The sequence below is a fragment of the Ochotona princeps genome, chromosome 7 (genome assembly GCF_030435755.1).
Source record: "Ochotona princeps isolate mOchPri1 chromosome 7, mOchPri1.hap1, whole genome shotgun sequence".
Classification (NCBI taxonomy): Eukaryota; Metazoa; Chordata; class Mammalia; order Lagomorpha; family Ochotonidae; genus Ochotona; species Ochotona princeps.
The window spans coordinates 68,070,348-68,085,339 of NC_080838.1; the positions used below are offsets into that span (position 1 = coordinate 68,070,348).

At 38.7% G+C, this 14,992-nt stretch overlaps 1 protein-coding gene across 1 annotated transcript in view; it reads left to right on the forward strand.

The window, feature by feature from the left end:
- The window catches only part of BTC (betacellulin), a 43,405-nt gene extending 33,668 nt beyond the window's left edge, over positions 1 to 9,737 (forward strand). Inside the window, exons 4-6 of the mRNA XM_058666723.1 lie at positions 4,705 to 4,851; positions 7,362 to 7,472; positions 9,223 to 9,737. Of these exons, the coding sequence (XP_058522706.1) occupies positions 4,705 to 4,851; positions 7,362 to 7,470 (256 nt within the window). The 3' untranslated portion in view covers positions 7,471 to 7,472; positions 9,223 to 9,737. The remainder of the gene's footprint in view (positions 1 to 4,704; positions 4,852 to 7,361; positions 7,473 to 9,222) is intronic.
- Positions 9,738 to 14,992: the final 5,255 nt, after the last annotated feature.

Consider the following 14,992-nt stretch of genomic DNA (forward strand, 5'->3'; position numbering starts at 1 on the left):
AGTGAAGCAGAGAAGAGAAAAAGAAGTCTATCCATTGATTTGCTGTTCAAATGGTACAACAGCCAGAGTTGGGCTGTTCCAAAGCCAGGAGCCAGTAGCCTCATCTGGATCTCCCATGTGGGTACTTAGGCTGTCCATCCTCGACTGCCTTTTCAGGCACATTAGCATGGAGCTGGACTGGAAGTGGAGCTGCTAAGACACAAATGGACATTCCTATGGGATGGTATCATCACAACACTGATCCCCCATGGTTTATTATACAAAATCTACTCATTGCCTAGAAAGGTAACTCCTCCTGAAGTTTAACGTATAACTTAAATATCAGGCTGTCTGGACCCCTTCACTGAACCCTTCCTTTTAGGCTCATACCCAGGTCTGAGCTAAGAGAGTTGTGTTTAAGGAGTCTGCATTCCAGTGGAAAGTAGCTGTTGGCTCCCCTCTATCCCCTCTGTGACCGTAGGCTCCTACAGGAAGGGCTGTTGCTTGTTCATTTTTGTGCATCACTTGTAACCTCAGTACCTGGAATTCACTTGAGAGTGCAAGAAACGATGGATGAGTGAATAAGTGCCTAAGCCATAGCACAGCTTCTGCTTTGCTGAATTTCAAAGCCAAGTCTGTGTTTGGAGCCAGGAACCCCCTTTTTAGTGAGCAAATAATTCAGAATCAATGGGAGGTGCATATGTTGGGGTCAGACTGAAGATAAGCTTTTGTTTTCACTGATGGTGACCAGTGTAAATAATGAACCATTGCCTTTCCTGGGCCTAGGTTCATCATCTGTAAAAGAGGCTGATAATACCTTCTTAAGTGTTGAAGACTTAGAGCCAAATAATAAATAAAGGATTGCTGATAGTCATATCCAGCACAGGGCAGCAGTTCCCTAATTGGACCCTGAGGTGTGTGGTAGATATTTACTCTAAGGAAACCAGAAATGTGTCCCTTGCTTGAGGTGAGTGGGGTTTGTGAACTCCTGTTTTTACATTAAAATAAAAATACGTCTCCAAAAATTAAAATCTCAGTGCTTCATCTCAGTACTTTTGTTGGCATTGGGATACTGTTTTCTACACACATGCAATTTGTTAATCACAATTCATTCACATGCAACTTAGGATATGAAATATAGGAGCCACTGTGTTTTTTTAAAAAAAGATTTATTTATTTTTATTGGAAAGTCAGATAAACAGAGAGGAGAGACAAAGAGGAAGATCTGTGCACTGATACACTCCACAAGTGGCCACAACAGCTGGAGTTAAGTTGATCTGAAGTCAGGAGCTTCTTCCAGGTCTCCCATGGGGGTGCAGGATCTCACGGATCTGGGCTGTCCTTGACTGCTTTCCCAGGTCACAAGCAGGGAGCTGGATGGTAAGTGGAGTAGCTGGGACATAAACTAGTGCCCATATGAAATCCTGGGCATTCAAGGTGAGGGCTTTAGTCACTATGCTATTGTGCTGGACCCAGGAATTACTATGTTTGAGTCTTATCCCATCCATTTAACATTTTCATCTGCGATATAGGGCTGGTTCTATCACCCATTGTGAGGGTTGATATCCTCCTCAAGGTGTTTGGTCACTTGGTGATTGTTTAAGATTATTTCAGGACAGTAATTCCAAGAGTCATGACCATCTTTGAAATTATTTTTAATTTTCTTTTTATTTTACAAAGTGTTAAATAAAGATCCATCTATTCAACATTTAAATGAATACTGTGATCTCGCCTCCAATGCCTCCATCCCTCCCCCATGGGAGACACATATTAGATATGATCATCATCTGGTACATAATGGATTCGCTGAAGAGTTCAATTACATGAGAGCCACTCTAACTGGCTATGTTAAGGTTTGACCTTCTAGCAAGGCGTCCTTGAGTTACATGTTACAGGAAGTACTGCTTGCCGAGAAATTCAATTAAACCATGGTCAAGTCACTGTACCCAGAGCTGGTAATTAGGAAAACATTTTGAAAGAACAGCCAGTAATTGCTGTGCATTTTTCAGCCAAAACTATTGTTTTAAAATTCAAGCCCTAGTAAATTTGTTAGAGAAATATTTGTGCTAATTGGGTGAGATAATATTTGTAAGATTTAATTACAGCTTCAAAAATATCTTTTAAAAAATTCTTCCCTCACACACATGCAATGAAAGGTGATCTTTGTTAACCTTGTTTCAGCCTTATGGGCAGCAGATTTTTCGTATTTCAAGACATTTCTAAACTTGCTTTCTTTTGTTTTGACCTTGGAGTGGGAATAACTAACTGTCTTGCAAGAAGCAATTTTCTCATTCCTGCTGGGATCTTTTTGGAATAGCTGCCATTAAGTGCTTTTTTCTTTTTGCTTGTATTGTGCCTCACTTTCAAACTGATGGTTGTTACTGAGCTTGTTTTTGTTTGTTCTTAAAGTATCGTGTCAGCTACCATACTGGCATTAAGGGATCACCTAACTTGAGAAATACAGGCTTTGTGGGAATTAACTACCTAGGCTCTTGACAAGCTTAGGCTATAGAACATTTTGGTAATATATCCTTCCTTAAAGAAAGATGAGTTTGTGCAGAAATCTTTTTGAAGAGCAGAATTTAATTTTTCTGATGTTAAAATTATTATGCATATGACTAGTATCACTTTGAGTTTTATATGCATTCAGAAGGGAATAAAAGGAAATAAATCTTTTGTTTTAAAAAATCAATTTTAACCCCTGCTGAGCATTTTAAGTACTTATTTATGCTATTTGAAAAGAAGTGAGAGAAGTGAGTGGGTGGAAGGAGGAACAGAGACAGAGATATTCTATCTGCTGGTTTGCTTTCCAAATGTGTGCAAAACCCAGGTCTGTCATGGCCAAAGGTAGGAGCCAATCTGGGTCTCCCACAAGAGTGTCGGGGACAAAATACTGAACACAGTGCCTGTTGTGTCTTGCCATACACATTAGCAGGAAGGTGAATGGGAGGTGGAACTGGGACTTGAACCAAGGCATCCCAGTACAGAAAGTTAGCTTCCTACTTGGTATCTTACATTCTGTGCCAAACATCCAACCTGGGAAGCATTTACTAGGGCAAGGATACTGCTGGATGAGTGAAACTGACATTTGGGGGTTTCATTCTTGCTAAAGCCTTTGTAGATACTTGTGAGGAACAGAGTTTTTTCCCCTACTTGTTATTTATTGAATTCTTTACCTAATAGAGTGTTAATTGTGAAGTGAACTGGAAGTATGTCCTTATAAATTGCTTTAAAAAGAGAGAGAACTAAGAAAAGAGGTGAGAGGGAATGTAGGATAGGATACTATGCTTCCAAGTCTATATTGTGAAATACGTGAAATTTGCTCACTTTGTTTTGATAAAATTTATTTAAAAGGTGAGCAGTCACAGACACACATGAACTATATTCAGGGATACAGTGGCAGGGAGGGGAGAGGTGGGTGTTGCTATTTTGGTAGTATGCCTGCGGAGAGAGAGCGAGTGCAGCTTCTCATTGCCTGGTTTATTATGAGCTTGGAATGGGAAGTAGAGTGGTTACATGATATGAATTAAAATTGAGTTTCATAAAAGAGAAAGAATGATAATTTTGGTTAAAATATCTGCAACTGTCTACATGACTTTCAAGCCTCTCAAGCAATTCTGAGAACTAAGGGCTTAAGGGTGCTATCTAAATGGCTTGTTGATCATTGCTCCCAATTCCTGGATCCAGATCTGCAGCCTCAGGCTGTTGAATCTGCTGAGTTGAGTTACATTCCGAGATTATACTGATAGACACTTGTGGCCATGAGGGAGCTGGGAGCTCTGCCTACAATCTAGCTTGTTGGTCCCTGGCTACTGTACTTTAAGAGAGCCATGGATACAGAAAGATCATTTACAGGATAGTATAGGGAAGGCTGGGCAGATATAAAAAATATGTACTCAAGGAATAAAATTAAAAAGAATGCATTGAATAAGAGATAAAGAGATGTAAAAGCAATGTATTGAATAGTACTTGCATTTTAGGAGATGTGTTTGTGATGTAGAGAATACAAGAGTATTACCTCACATGTGATCTTCTTATCTCCAGCGCATAGAACTAAGAGAGAGAGAGAGAGAGAGAGAGAGAGAGAGAGAGAGAGAGAAGGGAATGGGGAGAGGAGAGGAAAGGTGAGAAAATAGGGGAGAGGAATGGAAAGGAGAGAAGAAAGGAGTAGTGGAGGGGAGGAGGATGTGGAGGAAAGAGGGAGAGAATCCGGAGAGATAACATTCATGAAACTTTGTGTGTGTTGGACATTCCGTATACATGATCATGTTTGATCATACAAAACCATGTAACTTCAAAGTAATTTTTGTAATAGAGCTTGAGTACAGCTAAACTTCCTGTTGCTCAGTGATGAAATGGAAAGTCTTACTAGGAATATGATGGAGAGAATTTTATCAACCTCTCCACTTCAAATTTAGAGTCTAAAATTTCAAAATAAATGTTAGCAAATTGTCATTATGCTGGCTTATTTATAGTAGACGTCTTAATAATGTCCAAGTGATGACAGTTTTTCTGCACAGCCAAGAAAGTGAAATCATTTCTGAACATGGTAGGGGAGGGCAGTGTCGTTAAAGGAATGGTGTTCCTTATTTCAAATTAGGAAAAGAGGTGAATTTCCTAAAACAAAACAAAACAAAACAAAACAAAACAAAACACAACAACCAGCTTCTTAAACATCTTCCTTTTTCTTACCATGCTGCGCCTCGTCCTGCTTTACCTTTTCAGCTGTGATGAAGGCTACACGGGGGCGAGGTGTGAGCGCGTTGACTTGTTTTACCTCCGAGAAGACAGACGGCAGATCCTGGTGATCTGTTTGATAGCAGTGATGGTCGTTTTCATCATCTTGGTCATCGGTGTCTGCACATGCTGCCAGTAAGTGTTCCTCACTTTGATTTGAAGTAAGCCTCTTGTTCGCTATTTTCCCTTTCTTCTTTTCTTCCTTTCCCCCACTTTCCTACCTTCTCTTTCCCTTTTGCTTTGGTGTAAATAGAGCTGTTTACCATCATTTTTGAAGGTCTGTCATCATTGCTGTTAAATTATTTCGGTCATGATAATGTAAAGCAAAGTTGGAGTAGCTCTTGGAGCTGGGAAGTCAGTTATTTAATCCTAAATGATACAGTGTTTTTCGGTGTGCTAAATAAGCCTTTTAGGTTTTCAAACTATACCATGACACAGCAACAGGGACAAATTAAAACCAGCAAATGCATTTTTTATTGGCCACATTAAAATAATGGATTTTAGGGCCCGGCGGCGTGGCCTAGCGGCTAAAGTCCTCGCCTTGAAAGCCCCGGGATCCCATTTGGGCGCCGGTTCTAATCCCGGCAGCTCCACTTCCCATCCAGCTCCCTGCTTGTGGCCTGGGAAAGCAGTTGAGGACAGCCCAATGCTTTGGGACCCTGCACCCGCGTGGGAGACCCCGAGGATGTTCCTGGTTCCCGGCATCGGATCGGCGCGCATCGGCCCGTTGCGGCTCACTTGGGGAGTGAATCATCGGACGGAAGATCTTTCTCTCTGTCTCTCCTCCTCTGTGTATATCTGGCTGTAATAAAAATGAATAAATCTTTAAAATTTAAAAAAAAAATAATGGATTTTAGGTACAAATAATGATTATGGCTTTTTTTTTTCCTGCCATGTATGAATAAGGAAACACATTGCTTTTCCTCTCTGAGGTAGAGTGACTTGAAACTACTTTCAATGAAGGTAGTTTATTTTGGAAATCTACCATTTTTTATCAGCACAACTAACAAATAGTTTGCTTGGTATCTTATCAAGGTGCTCTACTATTGGTTTGAGAAGCTAAGCCAGCTTCCTGAACTCTTGCATGCATGTGAAGTTTTCAGAAGATTCCTGGACAATGTATATTATGTCAAAATACCACATGCGCATCTACACTGTGTGCCACACCAATAGAAGCTGTCACTCGTGAAAACTATTGCACCATGTTCTGGGGGAGAAAGACTAGCACAGAGGGAATCTGATGTTTGTCCCAGCTATGTCATTATACCTCTTTAAGACCTCAGACAAAATTTTTAAAAAGAGTTATGCATGAAAATGCGTATTTGAAAAGCAGAGTTCTTGAGTGAGAAGGAGAGACAGAGAAAGGGGAAACCAGTCATTCCTCTGCTGGTTCACTCCCTAGGTGGCCACAGTGGCCAGAGCTGAACCTGTCCGAGCTTGAACACAGGTGCATCTTCTAGGTCTCCCACACAGGTACAGGGGTCCAAGGACTTCGGCCATTTTCTGCTGCTTTCCCAGATCATTAGCAGGGAGCTGGATTGAAAGTGGAGCAGCTGAGTTTCAAACTAACACCCGCATGGGGTGCTGGTGCTGTAGATGGAGGTTTAGCGCACTATGCCATGGTGCCAGCTACTTAGGTGGACTTCTTAACATCTGTGAACTTTATTTTCTGTAAAATAAGATTATTAAGCCAGGTAATTTTTAGGCTTTCTTTTATTCATAAAGTGAAATATATTTTTTATTTTACAGACTTTTTGGTGGAAAAGAATATTTATATACCAGGGTTGGGGAAAAAAATCAGTTGGGTGGGGCTGGGAAATGGCCTCTTTTTATGCAATAATGTTGTACTCCAGCTTGTGGAAACTTTAAAGCGATTCAGAATATTTAGTGTATTCCTTAGTTAATGTTCTAACTGAAGTCTGCAGAGACTATCAACATTCTTCTGACTTTCTTCTGCATGCTTTAATTTGTACTATTTCTTATTTACACATGAAAGAAATGGTAGATTATGTTCATCAGCCTCTTTTGTAAAACCTCTTGGCTTGAGAAAAAATTTTGTGTGTTAACCAAGCTCCATCAAATAACAGGCTTTATGTTCTTTCCAATGGATAAGTATATATCTAAAACCATATATATTCTGTCCACACTCTTGCCTGTTGTTGCTATCATTTGAGCCCAGAGGAAGAGATGGGTTAAAAAAAAAAATCTAAAAAATTAAAGAAGAAAAATCTGCACTGTGGAATTGTGTGTTAAGCCACAGCCTACAGAGCTGTTTTTCTGGGGCTCCACTTCCAATTCAGTGAACTGTAAAGGCACCTTGGAAAGCAGTGGGGGACAGCCCAAGTGCTCTGGCCCCTGTTCCCACATGGAATAGCTGGGAGAAGTTCCTGGCTCCTGGTTGTGGCCCAGGAGCCTTTCAGGGAGTGAAGCAGTGGTGGAAGATCCCTCTCTGCCTCTCTCTGCCTCTTTCTCTATAACTTTGAATTCTAAATAAATAAAATAAATATTTAAAAAATATATGCGGAAGAAAATGCAGCTGTTTGTCTTGAGCATTGCAGAAACAAGATCATAGAGTCTGGATGAAACATTTTATGTTCCCACTAACTAATAGACCCATGCTAATTTCTAACTTGGTATTTTCTAAGTCCTCTTCGGAGAAATCGTAAAAGAAGAAAGAAGGAAGAAGAAATAGCAACTCTGGGCAAGGATATAACTGCTAGAAATGAAGATATTGAAGAGACTAACATTACTTAGTAGTAAGTAACATCGATAGGCGAGGAGTTATTCAGGTGATATTTAACTAGCAAATGGGCTTATTTTAACATATCATTGCTTAAAAATTTATGTTTAAAAACACTTAAAAATGGATGATTTCTTTCATTGACTCTAAGGCCAAAGAAAAGTCTTTCTGTTATATATTTTTTTTCAAATTGTCACAGAGCTAGGCACTTAATTCTTCACGGTTGTGGTGAATATTTTATATTCTGTTCTGCCTCATCTTGAGGCATATAGAAGAAACATTTTAATTTAGAAATATTGCATTGAAAGGAAGTCATATGGAAACCTTTGGCGGTCATTATGCTTAGCCAAAAAAGCCAGACCCCAAAAGACAAAGATAAATATGTGGTTTTTTTGGGGGGAAAGTGTGATAACTAGCCTACAAAATATAAAAAAATGTAAGCAATGTGGGTGAAAATGACATTTTGAGATGTGAATATTGTTTATAGCTCTTCCAAGTACTTCTGAAAACAGTCGTTTTTCTACTTACTATTGGTTGGATTCTTTATATAGTAGAAGATTATGCCTGTGACTATAAAGTAAATTTAAAGTGTGACATTGCAAAAATAAAAGCAAAAAAGGGAGGAGGATGAGTAGCAGTGAGGGAGAAAGGATAAGATGAAAATTATTATGTTCTTAAAGCTATATATATGTATATATATAATGTGTTTCCTTATATAAAATTTAACAACTAAGAAATGAAAAAGAAAGGAAATAACAATAGCAAGTCCTAATCATATCTACATTTATTGGACATTTACCATATGCCAGGTATTGTCATAAACTCTTCAACTGTTATACCAGGTAGGATCCCAACAGGAATCAAAAAATTCCTCTTGAATATTCCAATAAAGAAATTTTGAATGAAGAGACGCTTTCATTGAGGGTTAAGGGAACCCAAAAAGGACCCTGGGGCTCCCTGGGTCAGACAGTAAGGAGCTGCTGTTCCTATATCCGGACGTTAGGGATAGCATTACCATTGCACTGAGAGGCAGAGTGAGAAGTGCCCCCACAGGAACTGGAGTTGCCAGGCTCTAAACAAAGAGAGCAGAGAGAGGGCAAAAGTGTACAAGTTTTCTTTACGCCTTCAGATTTTAATTAGGTGCCTCCTGCTAGATAAAGCCAAGTGGAAGCCTGAGAGCCACGGAGCCCCAGTGCTGGAATCTAGTATCTGGCTCCCTGGAGACAGAGCAGGGCAGAGAAAGCTGCTGAAGGAGCCAGGGCAGAATTAACACAGCCAAGCAGGACCCTTTGGGTTGTAATCATCCCAACGCAACTCAACTGGCTGAGAACTAGGGTGGTGGACTGAATGGGAATCCAGCGGTGAGGCAGGTTTTACACCTAGTAGGACTAGAAGCACTCAGGGAAGGAGATTAAGTTTTCTCTTTGCTTCCTGCTCAAAACATTACCTTCAAATCTCTGCTGGTTCCTACTAGGTAAGAGGCGAGGCCAGTAGGGAGAAGGACTAGAGGCTTCCCCCTGCGGTAGGAAAGAACAGTAACTTGCCGTAGCTCTCACAGCCATGGCCAAAGGACCTGCTCTGCAGGAAAACCCTAGCTGTTTCATAGAGTACGGTAAATACTTGTTTGAGAACTTAAGAGTGTTCTGACTTACTTCCAGGATGATAATGAATTGAAAACAAACATGATGACTCTGGGTATTTTCCTGTTATCCATTTAGCATTGTACCTTTTCTTGAATATCATTCTTGTTTTCTCAATTCTTGCAGCTTAGGAAGTTTTCTCCAATCTGACGGCAAAGCTGCAAATGCCTTGCTCAACTGAACGTGGACAGAACCATGTCTCAGGAAAACAGCCAGCAGAAAGGGATTTTAAATAATGTATTAGCTTTTTATTTGTAACTTTAGTTTGTGGAATTTTAAATAATATATTTACTTTTTACTTGTAATTTTAGCATGTGTTGTTACTGCTTTTTGATAATAAAAATAACATTATTATTGTATATTAATTGAGAAAAAGCACTCGGTTAGATGGTAGCTATAATAAGGGAAATAGCAGCGAACCTCCACATCAATCACCAAGATTGCTAGTCAGGCAAAGAAAAAAAAAAAAGATATGAGAAACAGTATGCACCTGAACATTTGAATGAAGGATGAAATGACCACTTATTGAAAATGTAGTATATGTTCAAAGTTTCAAATGTATTATTTCATATATACTATTTCATTCATCCTCCTAGTTGCTCATATGATATATATGATGGTCTTTATTTCCCAGGTAGGAAAACAAGAAAAAGAAGTTAATCCTGTTTTCGACAGTTAGGAATTGATGGAACTGGCACTGGAGTCAGGATGTTTTTCTCCAGGGTCAGAGTTTGAATTCATGATCACTTCTGTGATCCTGGGTTTGGTGCAGTCTAATCCAACCTTCCCAAATGATTTTGTACCGAGTTGTGTTTTGCTCTGGCTCTGAGATGACAAGGGCATTTTCCTGCAGGAACACGGGCTGTGGGAAGCTGGCCTTTGTGCGGGTACCATCACGGTTTCTGTAGAGTTGATGTTTATAGTGTTTCTTTGCTTTTTTATAAATTCTCAGTGACATGAATACATTCTTACATTTTTTTAAAGCAAGCAAATTTGCTCCATAGCCAGGATGAAGAATTTTTGATGGAAAAGTAAATGTCTCAGGTTTTTTTTTCATACCACAGGCCAATGTTTATGCTCAGTAAAGTATAAGTAATGGCCTTGGAAGATTCTATTTATGTCAGTGATGACATCAGAGAGCCCAGAGAGAGGCTGGTCGGAGGCACAGCATCACTTTTGTTCTCAAAAACAGCATGTGTGTTGCTTTCAAGAGCATTTCACTGAGGTGAAAGCATGACTGTGGGATACGCTAGTGGGACCGGCTTTGCACATGGACCTTCAAGTTTATGGTAATATTCAATGAAGATTGCTTTCAACATGAAGAGTGAAATCCATGAGTAGCTAATAGCCCATAACATATAAAACTTGCTATGCTGATCAGGAGAAATACTTATAAAAATGATGGAAATCCTTCCCCCAAATGGCTGTGCTGTGGTTCAGTCAGCCAAACTGCTGTTATTCCAGAATCCTGACGACTCAACTCTGGATTGGAAACTCCATGGACCAGGCAAAGTGGAGAATTCAGACAAAGCTGATCTGGTGTACCAGCTCTGAGCATATGTGGTGTTTTGACTGAGGCTGGGTATGTGCTTACATAGAATACAAATGTTCAGCCATCTGTAAGAGATAAGTCAAATAAATGATCATTTTTAAAACTCGATTTTTTTTCCTCCTGACTTAGTGGTTATCCCTGAAACAGGATTATATACAGTGATTTATGTTGTATATGCTTTATTTTAAAAGTCTTTTTGGGGTTCATTCATCAGTCCTCTTTGATAGTAAAAGAGTTTGACACAAATATCCATTAGAGCATTTAAAAATAGGAAACAATGCCATAAATTCCACTTTACTAGACTGATGCTGGTTGACAAATGGGATCTGTCAAGCCAGTTCAGGCTTGGGAATTTTGTTTTCATCCAAGATAGTTAATGGTTTTTCTTGAAATTCGAAAACCAAGAACGAGTTTCAAGGATTTTCGTATCTTTTCAAAGCATATTTTTTAACTGTTTTGAATGTACAAAATTGTTTTGTTTATGTGAACTGTTAATATCATCATGTAATAAAATAAATTTATTTTTAAAACAAAATAGACTTATTTTACTTGAGATTTTTCCACTTACACTATGAATTATTAATAGAAATAAATTCGAACTTTATTGTTTTAGAAAACTTTTTTTGAAAATTTTTAATAGTTCAGAAATGTGGTACACACCAAAAAGACTGCCTATACCCTACACCCTTATCGTATTTCCTGCTTCATTTGATTTGTTTATGGTTGGCACTAAAAAAGTTGGGCTAATTAGAGTCATTTCCTGACTTACTGGAAACTTCGACTCAACGTTCTTTAGGTTCTTGGGCATAAAAATGTGCATTTTGCAGGTGTATTTTGCTTCACATTCAACAGAAAAACCAAGTTATCTTTCAGTAGAGAGAAAACAGCTTTGGACAAATAGTAGGAATCACCCAAGAACTGCGCTTCCCCATAGTCTGTTTCTCAGTGACAGGTACTCAAGTTTAGCCCCACTTTCGGTATCCCTCCATGAAATGCATGAGAATCTTTATAATAAAATCTTTCCTTTAAGTTGATTCTATTTGTGTTTTAATGAACTGAAATCAAGACTGTGAACAAGTCTGGTGTATTCTGAGATCATGGACAACAACCTCTTAATGTAGAAACAGCATCTGTAAAAAAAAAAAAAAGACCATGAAACTACTGTTTTCTGGTAGTCTTTTGATGTATTACAGGAACATTTCTAGCCACAATCTCCCTTTGTCACCACATCAGGGAGCATGGGTGGGTCAAGGAATTCAGCAAGTACTTAGTGGGCACTACAGTGTTCCAGGTTCTGTGCCTCCCAGTGTGACAAATGCTAAGGAGAAATATGATTTGGTTTTTCAGGAAACTTGGAGTTTTAGTGGGGAATTATCAACTCAGCGACAACTTTGGTACAATGTTGTGCCAGTATATTCAATTTTATATGTCAACTTGATTGTATTAAGGAATAGTTAGAAATCTGGCAGAGCTTTGTTTTGGATGTATCAGAGGAAATTACTATGTGTTTCTGCCTTCATTGTAGAAAAGCAGTACCTATTGGCTTCATTCCAGAGATGAACACATAAGAAAAATCATTCTCTTTTGTGAGAACTGGAGTGGAATTATTTTCTTCCTGTTGCTTCAGCTATCAAAACTCCAGAATCTCTGGCCTCTGGACTCTAGGATATAACCTGGTGAACACCCTTGTTCTCAAACTCTCCACTTCAGACTGAGAGTTATGCCATCAATTGCTCTTGTTCCGTAGCCTGCAGAGCTTGAGTGGTGTCATCTGATTGTATCCCAGGGTGTCCAGCCAGCAAACTGCTTATATGAGTTGCTTATAAACTGAATGTCTTAATAAACCCTCCCCATTCCTTCCATATAAATACAGGCATAGCCTATTGGTCTTACCTCTCTGAAGAACTAAATAATAGAGGTGCTTTGAGAGAAGCTCAAGGTCTTAGGGGACTACAGAGAAGTATGATTAGTCCACCTAACAAAGTATCAAGGAGGACACCTGTAGGAAATTAGGTTTGAATTGACGACTAGTTATAATAAATAAAGATCTCTTCACCCAAACCTGAACAAGTTATACACCTTGAGTCCTTATTACATTCTGCAAAATTCCTCTGAAAGCAGCAACAGTAGAGGGTTTGTTGGCAATGATTCAAAGGAATCAAGGAAGAGAGCAATTGAAAGCTTCATACATTTTCCCCAACTGCCTTAGGCAGGCTAGGGTAGAATACATGGGCGTATGAGCTATGTGGTTGGTGGTTCTGGTTCCAGTGAAGGTGTGTGATAAAGTGATGGGCTGAGTCAGGAGAAAGATATTTCTTTCTTGAGGTAGATCACTTAGAGTATTCACATTTTCTACTCTATTTCATTGAGTATAGTATAGGCAAATTATATAGAGCACAATACAGTACTTTGGGTCAAATGCATTTTACTTACATAAGACCCTGTTTGTGCCAACTTTTATGTCTATTGTCAAATACATATTTCAGTCCTCATGGCCCTGCCTCATTGAGTCCTCCATTTGAATATGCTCTATATTTTACTATGAGAGCTAAATATACTGGGGTATCATTGTCACTCATTTATCTAAAAGTGCTTAATAAGCACCTTTTATGTGCTATGTACATTATTTGCTAGGACTATAACAGTTAGATAAAACTCAAAACCTCCAATCTTACGAAGCTAATCTGAAGGCTATAATATTCATATCATGAAAGTTAAAATAAGGCATTCCCAAGAAGTTGTGTTATTCAAAGCACAGTGCCATTAGCCTTTTAATCTGAAAGTCTTGGAGCATGAAATCAGTTGAGTATTTTAACAATGACTATCAGGAGCAAGAAAAAAAGTGTAAGTATGCTGCTTTGGTGTAAAATGCTTTGTTTATACTTTCTTGGTGTTGCTACACTTGATGGATATTGGAGCTCTACTTGGGCATCTGCTCTACTTCAAAGAACCCTCTAAGCTTCAAAGCATTTTTCTGCTGGGGAACCTGTTCCCATGTGATCATCCTTGGCAGCTGAGTGCAGATGCTAGAACACAGCCTTCAAATGGTCCACTCTTGCCTGCTTGCTAATGTTACTGGACCCTAGATGTATATATGTTTTTATAACATCTTGTTGGCATTTCTGTAAACTTCTCATTCTTCCTGAAGAACTGTCAGCAATTGCAGTTGGAAGTAGTCTGAAGATTTACTAGGAAAGTATATAAACCTTTTAACTCTAAAAACTGCACTATGTTTGGTATACGCTTGCAGTGAGGGAATCTCAACTGAACTTAACCTGTGGTCATGTAACAGAGTGGAGCAATCCACCACGGGGGGAGGGTGTGGGGATGGGTGGGGGAAATCCCACTACCTATGAAACTAATACAATGTAATTAATGAATAATAAAAAAAAGTTAAAAAAAAGAAGATAGTGTTTTTTTTTTGTGAAATTCCAAACTGTGGCTTTTGAGATATGCTTCATGAAGAATTATTTTCATAGTTAGATTCTGAAGGAAACATTAGCAGCCATGCTTTTGAAAGACATTTTCTTCTATGTTTTACTATTCTTACTTAAACCTAAACCACATAAAATCCCACACCAATATATGCAAAAGAAGTGCTTCAAGAGTCTTGTTATCTTTATTTTTTTTCTCTATGCATGTTTAAAAGAAGTAAAAATTCTTCACGAACACAGAACTCCTCCGTGTTGCTTGCTGAAGTGAGGTGAATTATTCCTGTGGGATGTGTGCAGAATAATAAAATCCTTGGAGACTCTTTCATCCAGACTAGGAAAGATGTGTGTCTGTCTTGCTCTCTAAAATCATTCCTGAAATCATATGATGCATAAACTAACAAAAAAGCTGTTTTTAACATTTTTTAAACACTCCAAAGACATTTTACTCACTCAATAAGCCAGAACTAACAATTCTGAAAATTCATATTGTCCAGTTGGTTTTTGGTTGTTTCACTCCAAAAGATAATCTGATCTTGATACTGTAACACCCATCTTATGCCTCCTAAACTCTTGGGCTTGAAATATCTGAACTCTTAAGTAAACCAGTGCTCTCCAGGTCAATAAAAGCCACGGGGTTGGGGAAACCCATTTCTGAACTGTTACAGTACAAAGGCTATCAGCCTAAGATGTCTATTCAAGCACTCTGAATTTCTGTCTCAATTCTGTTGCTCACTGTGAGGCTGTGAATATATTAACTCTCATAATGTTTTCATCTGCAAAGATAAAGTAAACGATACACAGGTCTGATTGAGAGGATTAAGTGAGGCGGAGCTAGTACAAAGGCTTATTCTGGCATCAGGGATATATCACTTTGTAGGTATGAGTTACATTAAATGTTATTGTTACTAAT